The sequence below is a fragment of the Oryzias latipes genome, chromosome 6 (assembly GCF_053564925.1).
Source record: "Oryzias latipes strain Hd-rR chromosome 6, Olatipes_Hd-rR_3.1".
Taxonomy (NCBI): Eukaryota; Metazoa; Chordata; class Actinopteri; order Beloniformes; family Adrianichthyidae; genus Oryzias; species Oryzias latipes.
In genome coordinates, this window is record NC_136242.1 from 34,196,693 (window position 1) to 34,212,396 (window position 15,704).

Here is a 15,704-nt window from a genome sequence, read left to right on the forward strand (position 1 = left end):
TAGTTATATTTCTGTTCTTAATAGTTAACATTCTCAGAAGCTCAAAACAATTTTATTCTATTCAGAACTGTGTTTTGTTCAAAATCTCGTCTTTTTTTATTGTATTCTGCAAATGTTCAATAAAAAAACCAAACAGAAGAAGCTGCGTCACGGAGGTCTTCCTGTTTGGAGATGCATCATCAGTCATGTGGGAGGAACGGTTGATGACTTTTTCTTGTTTTGCTTTTGCACATTTCAGAAAACTCACCTTCCACGTTTTTCAAGACTCCTCTGAAAGGTTTCCCTCAGTCTGGTTGTTCCTGTCTGGTCTGGTGACGTTTAGCCTCCACTTTTGAGGCTTTCGCTTTAAGACGAGTAGAGCCGCTGGGCGTCAGCCTCCAGGAGACCAGCAGCCAAAAACTCTCGTTTCACAGGAAACGGAAAGTTATTTTTCAGCTTATGTGGAGGAGCATGGCTTGCAGCTCGGACCTGCTGGACTGCTCCATCTGCCTGCAGCTGCTGGAGGAACCGGTGACCACCATCTGTGGACACAGCTTCTGTCGACAGTGCATCGAACGGTTCTGGAGCTCCAAGGCTGAAGGATCGAGCAGCTGCCCTCAGTGCAGGAGGACTTTCCGCTCCAGGCCTGCTCTGCAGAAGAACATAGTCCTGGTGGGCTTAGTGGAAGACTACAGGAGGAGAACTGCTGCTGCTGATGAAGATGATGACGGCTACGCCGGACCTGGAGAGGTCCAGTGTGACATCTGCAAGGGCAGGAGGAAGAAAGCGGACATGTACTGCCTCGTTTGCTTGGCTTTTTACTGCCAGACTCACCTGCAGCCTCATTTGGACGTGGCGCCGCTGAAGAAGCACAGCTTGGTCCAGGCTTCCACGAAGGTCAAAGAGCACATCTGCAGACGCCACGACAGACGTTTGGAGATGTTCTGTCGCTCCGACCAGCAGCTTCTGTGTCCGCTGTGTGTTTTAACACACAAGGCTCATGACATTGTGGAGATCAAAGAGGAAATGGTGGCAAAGCAGGTAGATCAGCTGTGAGGCTCCATCCGTCTCTGCCCGTCTGCGGTTCCTCTAAGTTCCTGGATGTTTGCTTTGACAGAGACAGGTGAGAAGGAGCCAACAGGAAACAGAGAACAGACTGACGGAGTCAGTGGGTGAAATGAAAGAGTTGAAAAAGGCTGCAGACTCCATCAGTGTGAGTACTAAGACATTCCTCATCCTGGCTGATGATGGCTGAATAACATCTTTATTTTTAGAACGGCACAGGAGGGAAAGGGTTGAGAAACATCAGCCAACATTCTTCTGTTTCTGAAGATGAATGCGATGCAGATGTTTCTGTGAAGGACCGCTGAGGCGGAGCCTTTCTGCAGCTGCATGTTTTCCATGTGAAAGGATCCCCATCATCAGCCTCTTCCTGAATTTCCTTGACGTTCTGATGAAAACTGAACGAAGGTCATAGGTCTGCAGTTTAGGCTTCTTTACATGACTTCCTCTCTCAGAGATTACTCGCACGTAACCTTAAGGTCACAGTTCCATGTTCTCCAGAGGCAGAATTCCTGGTTGTTCCTGGAATTCCTGAATGCTGGCAGAGTTTTCATCATGCGTCTTCTCCGATGGGACTAACTGTTCCTCTGTTCTGGAGACGCCATCTCTGTCTTTAGGACTTTCAAACTTCCCTGCCTGGTACAGCTGATGGATGGGGGGGGTGTCGTTCTAAGATAAATGGGGGGGGGGGGGGTCTACTGGAGACCTACCCTCTATCTGCTCTCTTCCTCATTCATGGATGTGAATGTTTTCCAACAGAAGGTCTGTGTTGGTTTTCTGTCCTCTCAGAGCCACACGTCATCACTGAGCACTGATTCAAGTCTAACGAGTCGACGTTTCTATGGCAACCACTCTCACCAATCAGGAGTGAGCTTGATGGAAGACCACACCCCTATGGAAAGTGGGCTACATGAAATCTGTCAATCAAAAGTTTCAAAAGGTGGATGTGAGGGCCATCAGACTCCACCTACTTTTATTGAAGCCTCTGATTGGTCAGTTTATAACTTGAATAACTTCAACTAAGAAAATAAGAGGATTATCAAAAACATTTTTAAAAAAGGTTCTTGGGAGAACGGTTCTTCTGACCGGTAGAAGGACTGAGTAACAGCTGTTTATTTCTCTGTAGCAGTCTTTGGGATTTTGGCTTCTTGGAGCAACTTCCTGATTGGAACGCAGGGGGGCGGGGCCACTCAGTCCAGTTCTTCTATACAGTCGATGGTTGTCATCGTACGGCAATTAAAAAGCCTTCAGTGTGATCTGAAGGTCATTTCTGTTGTCATGTTCAGATTTTTCTCTTTAGTGTTTACACCACATGTATCAAACTCAAGGGCCGGGGGCCAAATGTGGCCCTCCATGTCATTTTATGCGGCCCGCGAGAGCATAAACGTATTTATTTCTCAGAATAAAAAATAAAAATTGGTGTGTATTTATTCATATCTAGGAGGAATCAGACTTGAAATATCGGATTGGGACTTAAACACTGTCCATAACCCACCTGACAGAATCAAATGTAAAAGGATTTATGCTAAAGTAACAAACAAACATATGTCTTTTATAAAACTTTAATTGTCATTTAAAAGTTAGAATACATAAATAAATGAGTTATTTAACATTGAGGAGTATTTACATTTATTTTTCATTACATTTAGTTACATGTATAAGTTATATCTGGCCCTTTGAACACGTGGTGTGGGGACGTACGGACTGTTCACCAGCACTGTTCGCCTGATGTGGAGTTTTTGTTGCTAAAGTGCCGTCCCTACTACCTGCCAAGGGAGTTTACAGCTGTGTTTTTAGCTGCAGTTTACATTCCCCCGCGAGCCAACACTGCAGCGGCTCTCGGCGAGCTATATGACGTCATCAGCGCTCTAGAGACGGCTCACCCTGATGCTGTTTTTATTGCTGCGGGCGACTTTAATCAGTGCAATCTCCGGACCGTATTTCCCAGATATTACCAGCATGTTAACATTCCCACTCGTGACAAGAACATCTTGGACCATGTTTACACAAACATAAAGGGTGCATACAGGGCCGCACCCCGCCCCCACTTTGGACACTCGGACCACATCTCTTTGTTTCTGTACCCAGCCTACAGACAAAGACTCAAACAATCTAATCCAGTCACCAAACAGGTTCAGCTCTGGACCCATGAGACTGAGAGCACATTGCAGGACTGTTTCATGACAACAGACTGGGATGTGTTCAGAGCTGCAGCCACTCTGGAGGACTCTTCTGTCAGCATACAGGATTATGCTGACTATGTGACTGGATACATCAGCACTTGTGTGGGAAACATTGTGCCCACCATCCAAGTCAGGAAGTTTCCTAATCAGAAGCCCTGGATAAACAGCCATGTACGTCACATGCTGCGTGCTCGCTCCACTGCATTTACATCTGGCAATGAGTCCGAGTACAAAGCTGCGAAGTACGGCCTGAGAAAGGCCATCACAGCAGCAAAGAGGCAGTACAGAGAGAAACTGGATGGCTTCTATTCTACTGCTGACTCTGGCCGCATGTGGAGGGGCCTACAGCACATCACGGACTACAGAAGCAGCACCAGCACCATCAGTGCTGCAGACAGCCTGCCCGACGAGCTCAATGCATTCTACACCCGCTTTGAGACGTCCACCCCCCACACGGAGGGACCATTATACTCTTGGACAATTACACCCCCCTCACCCCCACCAGACGTCTCATCAGCCCAGGTAAACAAAGCCCTGAGGAGGATCAACACTCGCAAGGCAACCGGTCCGGACAACATTCCTGGACGAGCCCTCAGAGCATGTGCTAACGAGCTGACAGACATTCTCACCTCCATATTCAACCTGTCCCTCAGCCAAAGAGTGGTCCCCTCCTGCTTCAAGAGCACAACCATTGTTCCCCTCCCCAAGAAGAGCCCTCCCACCTGCCTGAATGACTACAGGCCAGTAGCACTCACTCCGATCATTATGAAGTGCTTTGAGAGGGTGATGCTGACCCACATCCAGAGCAGCATTCCAGACACACTAGACCCCCTGCAGTACGCATACCGGCCCAACAGGTCCACCTCAGACGCCATCGCTGCAGCACTGCACACCTCCCTCTCACACCTGGAGAATAAAGACTCCTACATCAGGATGCTCTTTATTGACTACAGTTCTGCTTTCAACACGGTTGTTCCCCACAAGCTCACCCACAAACTGTTCTCCCTTGGAATACATCCCATCATCTGTGACTGGCTCCTGGACTTTTTGACTGGCAGGCCTCAGTCTGTCAGAATAGGGAACAGGACTTCAGCCAGCATCATCACAAACACTGGCACACCACAGGGCTGTGTTCTCAGCCCAATCCTCTACACCCTGTTCACCCATGACTGTGGGGCCTCTCACAAGGACAACATCATCCTGAAGTTCGCCGACGACACCGCTGTGATAGGACGCATCACTGGCGGGGACGAAGCAGCCTACAGGAGGGAGGTGGCCAGTCTGGTGACATGGTGTGGGGACAACAACCTCACCCTCAACACAGACAAGACAAAGGAGATGATAGTGGACATGAGGAAGGAGAGGAGGAACCCTCATCAGCCGCTTCTTATCCGAGGTCTGGAAGTGGAGAGGGTGAGCAGCTTCAGATATCTGGGGTCCACCTCAGCCAGGACCTCACCTGGACACTAAACACGTCACAGCTGGTGAAGAAAGCTCATCAGCGGCTGTACTTTCTGAGGAGGCTGAGGAGGTTCGGCATGTCCCCGAAGATCCTCAGCAACTTCTACAGCTGCATGGTTGAGTCCATCCTGACCAGCTGCATCACAGTGTGATACAGCAGCTATACCGCTGCGGACCGCAAACGCCTGCAGAGAGTGGTAAAGACTGCGTCCAAGATCACCAGGACTCCTCTTCCCTGGCTGCAGAGCATCTACAAACGAAGGGTCTGTAGGAGAGCTGCCTCCATCGTCAAGGACCCCACCCACCCGCAACGAGGACTGTTCACTCTCCTCCCCTCAGGACGGAGGTACAGGAGTGTGAAGTGCAGGACCACCAGACTCAAGAACTCTTTCTTTCCCTCTGCCATCAGACTCCTTAACAGCTGACTGGAGTCTGGAAAAAACAAACTGCACCTTTGCTTATCCTAATTGCTGCTACTGTCATTGTCACTTTTGCACATTTGCACTTTTACAACTGCCACTCGACATCTTGTGTTTTTGTGTGTATGATGTGAGTGAATTGTTTTTGTTTCCTCTATACTTTTGGGCATTCGGAGCAGACAGCAAAGAAAGAATTTCATTGTGCAGGGAAACCCGTTTCTTTACTGTGCATATGATAATAAACCCTTTGAATCTTGAATCTCTTGAATCTTTGAGGACAGCCGCTATGCTGATGTGGCCCTCAGTGAAAATGAGTTTGACCCCCCTGGTTTACACTGACAGACTGGAGGATCTGGTCCGGAGTGCAGTAAAGTGGAGCGTGACGCTGAGTTGAAGGTGTGCCAGAAGTACTGCACACCTGTGACAGACCAGAGAGCACAGCAGCAGGAAAAACATGCTGATTGTGGACAGCTGGGGGTTCAGGGGGGTGGGAACTCATGGCCTGTACAGACGGTTAAACCAGTTTGGTTTAATCCAATCCGAAGTGGATCGTAACAACGTTGAGCTGTTTGGAATAAACTGAGTTCAAGCAGATTTAACTTTGTCTTTGTTGGGCTTGACTCCTCCTGATCTGCATGGAAGCTCTTCAGACGTTTCTAAACTAAACTGTAAAACAGCTTCAGTACATCCAGAACGCTGCTGCTGGAGTCCTGACTAGAACCAGGAAGTACCGTCACATCAGGTCTCTGCACCGGCTTCCTGTGCCTCAAAGAAATGACTTTAGAGCAGCTCTGCTTTTTTCCAAGTCTCTCCGTGGCCTTGCACCATGCTACATCCCAAAGTACATCCCTGAGGTCCTCGGACTCTGACGACTTCAGGGACCGGCCTCCTGCGGGATTCAGGACTGAACTAGGAGAATCAGCGTTTGAGTCTCCCTGAGACTGTGGGACCGGCCTCTACTGGGTTAAGGTTCAAATCCAGACTCAGAACATTCCTGTTTAGCCGTGTAGATGACTGAAGGGTCCTTATCCTCACCTCTGTTCATGTTCTCTTCTCTTTCCTTTATTTTAAAGTGCATTTTATAATGATTATGTATGTTTTTATGTGTTGCGCTTTTAATGCATTTTCCTGTTTTGTGAAGCACTTGTGCACTTATACGGATAAGCTTGCCTTGCCTAAAGGGAACTGACTGAAATGAAAATGATTGACGCTTTTTCTTTCCTCCAGGATGCTGCCTGGGAGGCGTGTGACGACTTTGAGCGACAATGCGGCGAGCACATCCGGTGGTACTCGCATTATCTGGATGAGAAGTGCACGGAGATGAGAGAGAAGGTTGGACAGCTGGAGAAAGCCGGTCTGGACCGGACTCGGAGTCGCCGGGGGCAGCTGGAACGGGCCGTGAACAGGTTGAAGGGGTTGCAGCATGAGCTGTCCCAGCTCTCTCAAACGGATGATCCAGTTCAGTTTTTTCAGGTAATTGACTGATTTTGTGATCCGTTTGTAAACTCTTCCTCTGAGGGCTTCTGCTCTGCCGTCTTCTGCAGGGGTTTCAGGCTCTCTCGGACCTCCTGGAGTTCAAAGGTTCTGAAGAAAAGCCCGATTCTTCCCAAGAGTTGGTTTCTGAATGCAAGGAGAAGCTAAAGATCATGTGCACCAAAGAAAAAGCTCTTTTATTTCATCAATCCGCCCAAAAGGAGTGTAAGTATGATGGTTTTTCTGTCCTTCGCTGGCTCGTCTTGTTTTTGAAGGTGTTTTTTCTCTGTGAAAGTTTTAAGGATTCCCAGGAACCAGAACTGGAAAGTCTCCAGAAAAGACATCTGTGCCTGGTCCAAGTGTGAGTAACCTGAACATTTAGGAACGAAAGCTTCACCAGGTGACGACTGAACGTCTGCTTTGTCCCACAGATGCTGACTTGGAGCTGGATTTGAACACAGCTCCTGCTTGTCTTTCCATATCAAAAACAAAGAAAAGTGTTTTCTGGGGGGACGACAACCAGGTCGACTCTGATCACCCAGACAGATTCACCTACTTTTACCAGGTTCTGTGCCAAAGAGGCCTCAGAGAAACCTCTTACTGGGAGGTGTCATGGGATGGTGGCATCGTGGAGGTGGCTGTGTCGTACATTGGGATACAGAGAAAGGGCTCGGGGGGTCTCTGCTGTTTCGGTCACAATAAATTATCCTGGAAGTTAACGTGCTCTCATTCTGGCTGCACGTTCTGGCACAATAAACTGCACAGAAGTGGGATTCCTCCGGCTGCCTGCAACAGAGTGGGCGTCCACCTGGAGTATGAGGAAGGCAGGCTGACCTTTTACAGCATTTTAGACCCTGAAACGATGGTGCTGCTGCACCAGACCCAGACCGTCTTCACGGAGCCCGTCTATCCCGCTTTCTCTGTTGATTTGGGTGCAAAACTGAAGATCTGCAACCTGAAGGCTTCTTCAAAACCCTGAAACCTGCGGCCAGGACGATGCGAGCACCGAAAAAGAAAAGATTTAAATCGAGATCAGCATCAGGTTTACTAAACACACTCTGTCCTGGTTGACAAACAAAAAAAAAATCTTTAAAAATCATAAATTTGAGATAATAGTTTAAGAAACCAGCTTTATTGGTAGAATTATTTTTGAAAGTATAAAAACAAGAATTTTTGTTTTTCACTTGATGGTCAGAAAAACGACGACAGAAGAATACGACGGACGACCGTCTCCAGTCTCCTTCTGAGTCAGGCCTGGGTCTGCTTTGGTCCTGGTTCCCCAGGCCCAGGCTTGGGGGGGGGGTTCTGGGATGGGCTGATCATATTTTAATGCCCTCCATCGGTGAGCAGGAAGTCTGAAAGACAACTTGAAGTCCAGACGCCACGATTCAGAGTCACCTGGATGTAGGAGGCCCTTCATTGTCCTGCATGCAGCAGTTTGTTGGTGTTTTATAGCTTTGCTTATCTTTATTTGCTTTACATTCTCATGTGCTTCTTCAGGGTTTGAGGCGCCGGCCTCCAGAGGATCAGAAGGAAACTTTGGAAAAAGTTTGTCAGTATCATATAGTTTCATGTTTGAAGATAGAAATCCATTTTCTGCCTCACTGTATTTGGATTTTAACCAGCAGTAAACATCACAGTGTAACCCTCCTTTATTCACTCTAACATGCATGTTTTTTACCTAAAGTTTTTATCCTGTTCAATTCAATTTTATGTATATAGCCTAATATTTACCACAATTGTCATCTCAATGAGCTTCATCCTGGTTTGAAGCTGGTCATTGTTGTTTTGTGTGGAAGTGGAATTTTGGGTGAAAAAAATCACTGACAAAAAAAAACAGATGTTAAGTTACTTTCAGTTGAATTTAAAACAAACAAACAAATGAGATCCTTTTAAAGAATTGCATTGAAAATAGCAAAATGCATTTTAATTTGAATTATGGTACCAAATACCAGTTACAATTTCAAATGCGATTGATTTTGTTTTTTTATTTAAAATTTTACTTTAAATAAAATGTATTTTTAAATTTTTCAGATTCATTTTCCAATCCGTTTGTTCCCTTTCGGGGTCACAGGCTGCCGGAGCCTATCCCCCCCGCGGGCGAAGGCAGGGGACACCCCGGACAGGTCGCAGGGCCACAATCACACACACATGCACACGTACACTCATAGAGTAACCAATGAACCTATGGACGGTGGGAGGGAGTCGGAGACCCCGGAGAAAACGCATGCATGCACGGGGAAAACATGCAAACAGAAAGGCCCCCCACTGGTGTTCTGGTTCAGGTCCCCCAGCCAGGACTTGAATCGGGGACCTTCTTGTTGTGAGGCAAGAGCGCTAACCACTGCGCCACCGTGCAGCCCATTTTCCAGATTGAATAGTAATTTTTCACATTGAATTGTCACCTTTGAATTCTGGGTGAAAACTCCCTCATGCAGACAACAACACGCAGCGCCACCAGCAGGAAGGTCACACGGCCGGGTCGGTGGTGTCGTAGAAGCGCAGAGGGGCTTTGCAGCTCCGGGCTCCTCCTCGCACGCTCAGGTCCACGTACCTGCACACGGGCAGGACGACTCCAGCTCATTTCCCTTGATGCTTTGGGATGTTTCCATGATGCCCTACCTGCACGACACTCTCCAGAACAGCAGGGTGTTCACAGCCATCAGGGTGGACAGGATGAAGAAGAACCCCTCCAGATTCCCATCTTGAAGTGAATTTGGGTAGAAGTCACCTGTTGGAGTAGATGTTTGTAGTTCACAGTTATTCAGGCTAAGAGGACAACATGCAACCTGCAGTTTGATTCCCGTTGCACCTCCTGAGACGGCGTGCACCAGCTGAAGGATGAGGGCTCCTAGAAAACAGCCCCCTCCGTAGGACAGGGTGAGGAAATGCAGGGAGATTCCTCTGATGTGGCTCGGGGTCAGCTGGAAGGAAATGAGGGAACCTGGCAGAGAGGACGGGTGGTTAGGAAGGAAGTCAGGAGGAAAATGCCACCATGGATGCTCCTTCACGCACATGCAGGGGTGACGAGGGCTTCTGCCACGCCCAGCAGGACGTACTGAGGCGCCAGGTGGAAACACGGCATGGACGACACCTGCAGAACCTTTCCAGACAGAGTCTGCTCCACCAAGGGGTGGAGCCTCCTCCACATCTCCGACACGCCTGCCCCCAGAACAGACAGAGCGGCACACGCGTGTCCCAGAGCTGGAAGGGGAGGATGGACAGGGGGGGCTGGTGAGAGAGGGGCTGCAGAACGAGGGTTGTGATGTCAGGAGCAGAAAGGGAGTGAAAGACACGCCAGAACTTTTAGAAGAAGATGCTATAAGCTCGGGTTTGAGTAGAAAGGCGAACTCAGCCGTACCTATGAGCTTTGCAGGAGCCAGAGGAGTTTTCCCCGTCGAGAGGAGGTAGGTGGTCACAAACTCAGCCAGTGGAGCCAGCAGCAGCAGGGGCAGGATGCTGACCACGTTCATGGTGCCGATGGGCAGCAGCAGGACGTCCAGGTGCAGGTTGGAGTTCATGGCCTGAATGTAGTAGCCGGAGGGGATCTGCGTGACGCAGGCCCTGTACAGCAGCTGCAGCCCGTAGAGAGGGAAGAGCTCCGTCAGGACTTTGACGCTCTCCACATGCCTCTCACTGTACCGACCGCCGTTGTTCTCCTTGGCCCGGTCCAGCCAAGACACCACGTCTCCACTCAGGTGGCGACGGTGGAGGCAGCACATCTTCAGAGAGTTCAGAAAGACTCCCAGCGTGGTCAGCAGAGACCCTCCTGAGACACACAGAAGAGCCAGGGAAGGATGCGAGCCTGCAGGAGCTGCTTGCTTTGGGTCAGGGCCTCCTGTCACCTTTTCTGGGTCTGTAGGTGAGTTTGCTGCGCGTCATGTGGATGGCGATGAGAGCCAGGAGCACAGAGGTGAAGGGGATGAGGAAGCCCAGGTTCTGAGCCACAGACTGCTGGATGTAGGCGATGCCCAGAAACACCACCGTGGAATTCAGGTTCACCAACCAGTAGAACCTGAATCCAGCAGAGCAGAACGTCAGACGTTTGCAGAAGCTGCAATGTCCACGCCGGGTGAGTAAAACCTGCCAACATTTCTAAAGAACAGGTAACAGCAGTCCTCTTGATTGTTGTCTTTTGTTGTAATATTCATGTTTTCCAACCTTTTGGATACAAAGCCTTCAGTTTTTAGCCCAACAGCATCTTCTACTGCAGGATTTCTCAACCATCAGCTTCTCCTTTTATAATAAAGCTGAGGTTAAGATGACATTTTTATTCAGATCAGTCTGTGCAGATGGAAAAGTACAGTTCTGTTTACGTCTGCATCTGTGAGGAGGTTTTGAAGCAGGTTAATTAACAAATTTGAATTTTTATAAAATTGCAGCATAAGTGAAGATGGACGGCATTGTCTTCAGTCGCTGTTAAAATGATTATTCTAGATCTTTCCCTTCAGTCTGTGACACATCATTATGAAAAGCCTTCTCATGAATTTGTTCATGAGTTCCTTTGGGGACTAAGATATCCAGAAATAAAGATGAAATTAACCAACTGAACCATTTTCTTTTATGGTTATCAGAATTTGTCATCACGCCTAAATACATTTTGGAGAATTTGACAAAATCTTGAGACATCTTTTATAATTTGTGGTCCCATTGAAAGAACACCTGACGTCAAGCGGTTCAGGGAGAACCTTATTGACCCGGTAGAAACTATATTCTGGTCTCTCTGGACGCTCTGCTTCCACGCCACCCACCAGTTGAAGAAGGACAGCAGCTGGTGTTGGTTGTAGGTCTGCAGGCTGTAGGCCCCCATGGGACAGAGAACGGCCCGGATGCCGCCGATGCCCAGCGCAGCAGCCAGGAGGCCGGTGTAGAACAGGATCTGCTGCTCCTGCGCTTCCAGCCTGTGGAGCATGTGATGAGTGTCGATGTAGAAATCCTCAAAGGGGAACGCCACCACAGGCAGCATGACCGTACCTAAAGAGGACAGCAGTGACGAGAAGACGGCATGGCAGCAGCAAGAAGAAACCGGACAACTGAGCATCAACTTTGAGGGTTTCGTGTTTTGTTTTTTTGGGGCCCTGTAATGTTTGTAGGAACTTCTCTTACCAAAGAAATGAAGAAGAGTGCACAAGTAGAGCACTTTAGTTCTACCTAGGACGGTTTCTGCGAACCAGCCGACCAGGACGGGGCTCAGGGTGCTGGCTCCGATGAAGCACAGGTTGACAGTTGCTGCCAGGCGGTTGTCGTAGCCCAGCTTCACGGTGCAGAAGAGAATCATGTTGCAAACAATCCCAAAGAATGTGAACCTTTCACACAACTCTACCAGCAGCACACAGATGATAACGCGGAGCTTTTTGCTGGGTTTCCTCTGGGATCTCCGCTCCGGAGGAAGACCCTGGGACAACCGTGGCGCCGGGCTCCTGCCCTTCAGCAGAATCTGAAATTCTCCGGCCGCCATAGCAGGAGAAGGGCCCGGCGGCGTCTCCGTCTGCTGAGGAGCGCTGAACTGAAAGAAGCTTCCTGCTGCTGTGTGACGCAGGCAACAGCGGCACAATCTGGAATCCCACAAGCTGGTGTGACACTGAACCACAGGCACTCGCTGACCGGCTGCTGGTAGATCTCCCTCCGAACTATGTGATCCTGATGGGAATCTAACACTCTGTGCAAAATTGCATCTAGAAGGAATGAGAGGTGGGGGTGATTTAGAGAACACCCCCAGTAAGTTGTTGGAACCAACAGGATCTCCAGCTTCAAGACAGTTACTGTTAAGTTATTGCAGAAATGATCTGAAAATGTTTTCCTGTTACAGTCTGGATCAATGAGGAGCTTCAACTCCCCATCATTAAAACCAGCTTCATTCCAGTCTTAGAATCTGTCTTCCATGTAATACTTTGGTGAACAGGTGTGAGGCTCCACGTGTTTCCAGGTGTGGAGCGAAAAGGTCATGGACATGAGCTCAGGTGGAGCTGCACACAAATCACCTCCCGGCGCTTGTGTTTGCACGCCACGTTAAAATTTAACCCTGAGAGATTTAAGAAAACCTCAAAGTCATGTCCTACGGTACTTAAGGGGAAAAAAGATTTGTCATTAACTTACCCAGAATGCATCAGTGCTTTGAGCAGCCGCGCAGTGTTGATGCACACACTCAGAATGTGGCGTGTCTCTGTGAAAGCGTGACCCGCTGCATGAGCTGCCTTTGGGCCCCAATTAGGCTCAGAACGTTAATTGGGAAAGAATAACAAGATTTCGGTTTCAACCGGGACAGAACTGTGGGATAAACAACCAACCAAGAACAGACATTCTGAAGCAAAGAATCTTTTTTAAGAAAGCTCTAAAGTGTGACATGTTTTTTTTCAAAATTACATCAAATATAAACTCAAAAAACATGTAGAGAAAGGAAAAAAGGAAAAGTATAAAAGGCTTATATATTTGTGGGGGAGTTTGTGCTTGTGTGCTATAATACTAACATATATCTTTGTACATAAATAAACTACATTTTAGTTGTTTATTTTGATGTATCTACTTTAATCGTCTAAATAAAAACGCAGAGGAACTGTTCAAATCTAAATTCACTATATTTATTTTCAATATTGCAAGCGTCATCTGTCGGATTGCTGAAAGTTGAACAAGACCAAAAAAGGGCGTCAGGCGTCACCATGGAAACGGAGACCGCGTGCCTTGGCTCTTGGAGGCGTGGCCTATCAAAGGAATAACAAAGTTTTTAAACGTTTCCCGTTTTCCTCTGTAAATCCACCGCTGAATGTCCGGAGCAGGACCGAAGGTTTTTTCTACACAGATAAGTCTTTCTAGAGATGAAAAACAATAAAACCTTAATCTGTGTGGCGCGAAAATACGAGCTCGTGCTATTCTTGCTAACTGTTTGCTAACGTTAGCCTAGCCTAGCTAAAGCGTCATTTTGATCCCGCTCTGCGTTTGTTTTCCGGCTTTCGTTGGTTCTTGTAACGTTTCTGAACACTAGTTTGCAACATTTAGAGGCTTCCACCGCAGAAATCTGGGTCCACTGACCGGAAAAAGGATGCCAAACTGTCCGGTGTCCGTGTCGGGGGGGTTCAGCTCAACCCCGGTTAAGAGCAACCGAACGACGGAGCTCATAGCCGGGGAGTCTACCGGAGACGAAGACACGTTTTCTCTGCTGTCTCCCATCTACCACGACAGCTTCGACAGCGACGGAGAGGAGCTGAACTCCAGCCCCATCCGGCTGCAGGGACCCGGGTCTCCAGACAGGTACTGCTGGTCCTGGTTCTGGTTCTGGTTCTGTCTTTCTTCCATCATCTCAGCTTCTCTGGAAGCATCAGAAAGTATCTCGTCAGCAGCTGCAGAGTCCTGCTGATCTCAGGTTCTGCTGAATGGAACATCTGGTCTCTTTTTCTTCCACTTCTTCTGTGGATGAGAGGAACCCAGACAGAACCCACAGAACATCTCACTGTTCTGATGTTTGAAGGGGATCGGTTACTAAGACAGTTTTAAGCTCCGCAGCTCTGATTCTGTCTGTTTCTGAAGCTCTTCTAGATGTGAGCTTCCTAAATCTTCTCTGGAGCCGTCTGCATCCCAGCCGTCTGCATCCCAGCCGTCTGCAGCCCAGCCGTCTGCTGCCCAGCCGTCTGCAGCCCAGCCGTCTGCTGCCCAGCCGTCTGCAGCTTCTCTCAGCGCGTGGGAAACATGGGTATTGAGCAAAGCTAAAGAGGAGCGACTTAAACTGGAAAAGAAGGCAGAAGAAGTAAGTTTCTTGTTGCAGTTCTTTCTCCGTTCCTCTTGCTTCTTTCTTTCACGTCTCCTCATCCTGTATCCCAGGAACGCATCCTGAAAGAAAAAGAAGAACAGCAGGAGAAGGAGCAAGAACGGAAAAGGATGGTCATGGAAGAGAAGATTCAGGAATGGCTGAAAGTGAAAAGAAAACACGTAAGAAACAGTCAGTTTCAAGTGATTTTAGTGACATGGTGATGAGGGCTGCAGTCATTCTCTGCGTTCACATAGAAGATGCAGGAGCAGCTGGTGAAACACAGAGCAGAGGAGGAGAAGATGCAGAAGGAGATGGAGAAACAGAGGGAGGTTGAGCAGAAAGCTCAGCAGAGGTATAACGTCTGGCTGCAGAAGAAGAACCAAGAAAAACTACAGAAGGAAAAGAAAGAGAAGGCAATAAGACTTCCTGGAAACCAACATTTCTCAAGGATTTTTCTCAAAACTGGGTGAAAAATCTTCATGCGTCTGACGATCTAACAGGAAATAGCAGTCCTGAAGGGGGAGCAGGAGGAGGAGCGCCGCAGGAGGGCAGAGGAGAAGTTTAAGGAGTGGCTCGCTAAAGCCAATGAGAAAAGCAGAGCGAGTCCCGAATCCCCTCGTCACCAAACGAGTGAGTTCCCCTGAAGGACTCACCAGAGCTCCTGCCTGAGATGCAGCCGCCGTTTGTTAGTCTGGATGTTTACAGGAAGTTCAGAAATATGTTTCCTTTAAGGTCCCTACGACAGACTGATCCCAGCTCCCAGCTTCTACAACCCAATCCCCTGGAAGCCCATCCACGCCCCTCCGGAAAACCCGCAGAAGAAGACGCCTGTCCAGGGTCAGGGTCACCGCGGGGCTTTAAGACGGTCAAACGCTGGGAGCACGCCGCGTCTGCTGCAGAGGAGATGACTTACTGTGTGGCCCTCAGAGGCCCCGAAAGCTTCAGAAGCTTTGGAAATCAGAAAAGCCTCTGAAGCCTCAAAAGCCTTTAGAGGTTTCAGAGGCCTAAAAGCCACAGAAACATCTGAAGCCTCAAAAGCCTCAGAAGCTTCATTTCATCATCTTTGGAGCTGCTGTCACATTCAGTCCATATTGCGATGGATTCATCCGTTTTTCAGGATGTCAATACTTGACTTTACTTTGAAAGTAAAATAGAAAAATAAAAGTGATTTCAGAGTCCGGGATCATGTTTTCTGTCCTCCAGACTCTGAACTTGTTCTGTGTTTGCATAAAAGCTGCACATTCAGAGCCCGTCTGGCACACAAAGCTCCTCTGAGGTCCGGTGATGCAGCAGAAGGAGCCGGCTGCTCAGCGTCGCTCACACGCCGCCATTGTTTGGCGTCCGGCTGGATCTTCTGCGGGCTGAGGTGACAGCAGGGAGCAGTGT

The 15,704-nt window shown here is 48.5% G+C and overlaps 3 protein-coding genes across 7 annotated transcripts; 2 read left to right on the forward strand and 1 right to left on the reverse strand.

The window, feature by feature from the left end:
- The first annotated feature begins 297 nt into the window (after positions 1 to 297).
- Positions 298 to 8,225, forward strand: LOC101166870 (E3 ubiquitin/ISG15 ligase TRIM25-like). The gene is made up of 6 exons (XM_011476644.3): positions 298 to 1,020; positions 1,097 to 1,192; positions 6,332 to 6,577; positions 6,649 to 6,802; positions 6,873 to 6,938; positions 7,009 to 8,225. The coding sequence occupies exons 1-6, from the start codon at positions 439 to 441 to the stop codon at positions 7,554 to 7,556; spliced, it is 1,692 nt and encodes a 563-aa protein (XP_011474946.2). The 5' UTR covers positions 298 to 438; the 3' UTR covers positions 7,557 to 8,225.
- A 242-nt stretch (positions 8,226 to 8,467) lies between these two features.
- Positions 8,468 to 13,218, reverse strand: slc15a5 (solute carrier family 15 member 5). 3 transcript variants are annotated; one of them, XM_078949116.1, is made up of 9 exons: positions 12,674 to 13,218; positions 11,684 to 12,252; positions 11,329 to 11,551; positions 10,423 to 10,592; positions 9,939 to 10,346; positions 9,593 to 9,781; positions 9,390 to 9,521; positions 9,200 to 9,308; positions 8,468 to 9,131 (listed from the first exon to the last, which is right to left on the reverse strand). In XM_078949116.1, the coding sequence occupies exons 1-9, from the start codon at positions 12,682 to 12,684 to the stop codon at positions 9,047 to 9,049; spliced, it is 1,896 nt and encodes a 631-aa protein (XP_078805242.1). In that variant the 5' UTR covers positions 12,685 to 13,218; the 3' UTR covers positions 8,468 to 9,046. The 3 variants fall into 3 exon arrangements, with proteins under 3 accessions (XP_078805242.1, XP_078805241.1, XP_023811910.1); XM_078949115.1 differs by having other exon boundaries at positions 9,593 to 9,823; XM_023956142.2 differs by lacking the exon at positions 12,674 to 13,218 and having other exon boundaries at positions 9,593 to 9,823; positions 11,684 to 12,335.
- Positions 13,208 to 15,496, forward strand: ccdc34 (coiled-coil domain containing 34). 3 transcript variants are annotated; one of them, XM_011476537.4, is made up of 7 exons: positions 13,233 to 13,822; positions 14,099 to 14,145; positions 14,191 to 14,315; positions 14,390 to 14,497; positions 14,573 to 14,731; positions 14,819 to 14,948; positions 15,051 to 15,496. In XM_011476537.4, exons 1-7 carry the CDS (start codon positions 13,614 to 13,616, stop codon positions 15,224 to 15,226), a joined length of 954 nt encoding a protein of 317 aa, XP_011474839.1. In that variant the 5' UTR covers positions 13,233 to 13,613; the 3' UTR covers positions 15,227 to 15,496. The 3 variants fall into 3 exon arrangements, with proteins under 3 accessions (XP_004069922.1, XP_011474838.1, XP_011474839.1); XM_004069874.4 differs by having other exon boundaries at positions 13,208 to 13,822; positions 14,099 to 14,315; XM_011476536.3 differs by having other exon boundaries at positions 13,208 to 13,822; positions 14,099 to 14,315; positions 14,576 to 14,731.
- Positions 15,497 to 15,704: the final 208 nt, after the last annotated feature.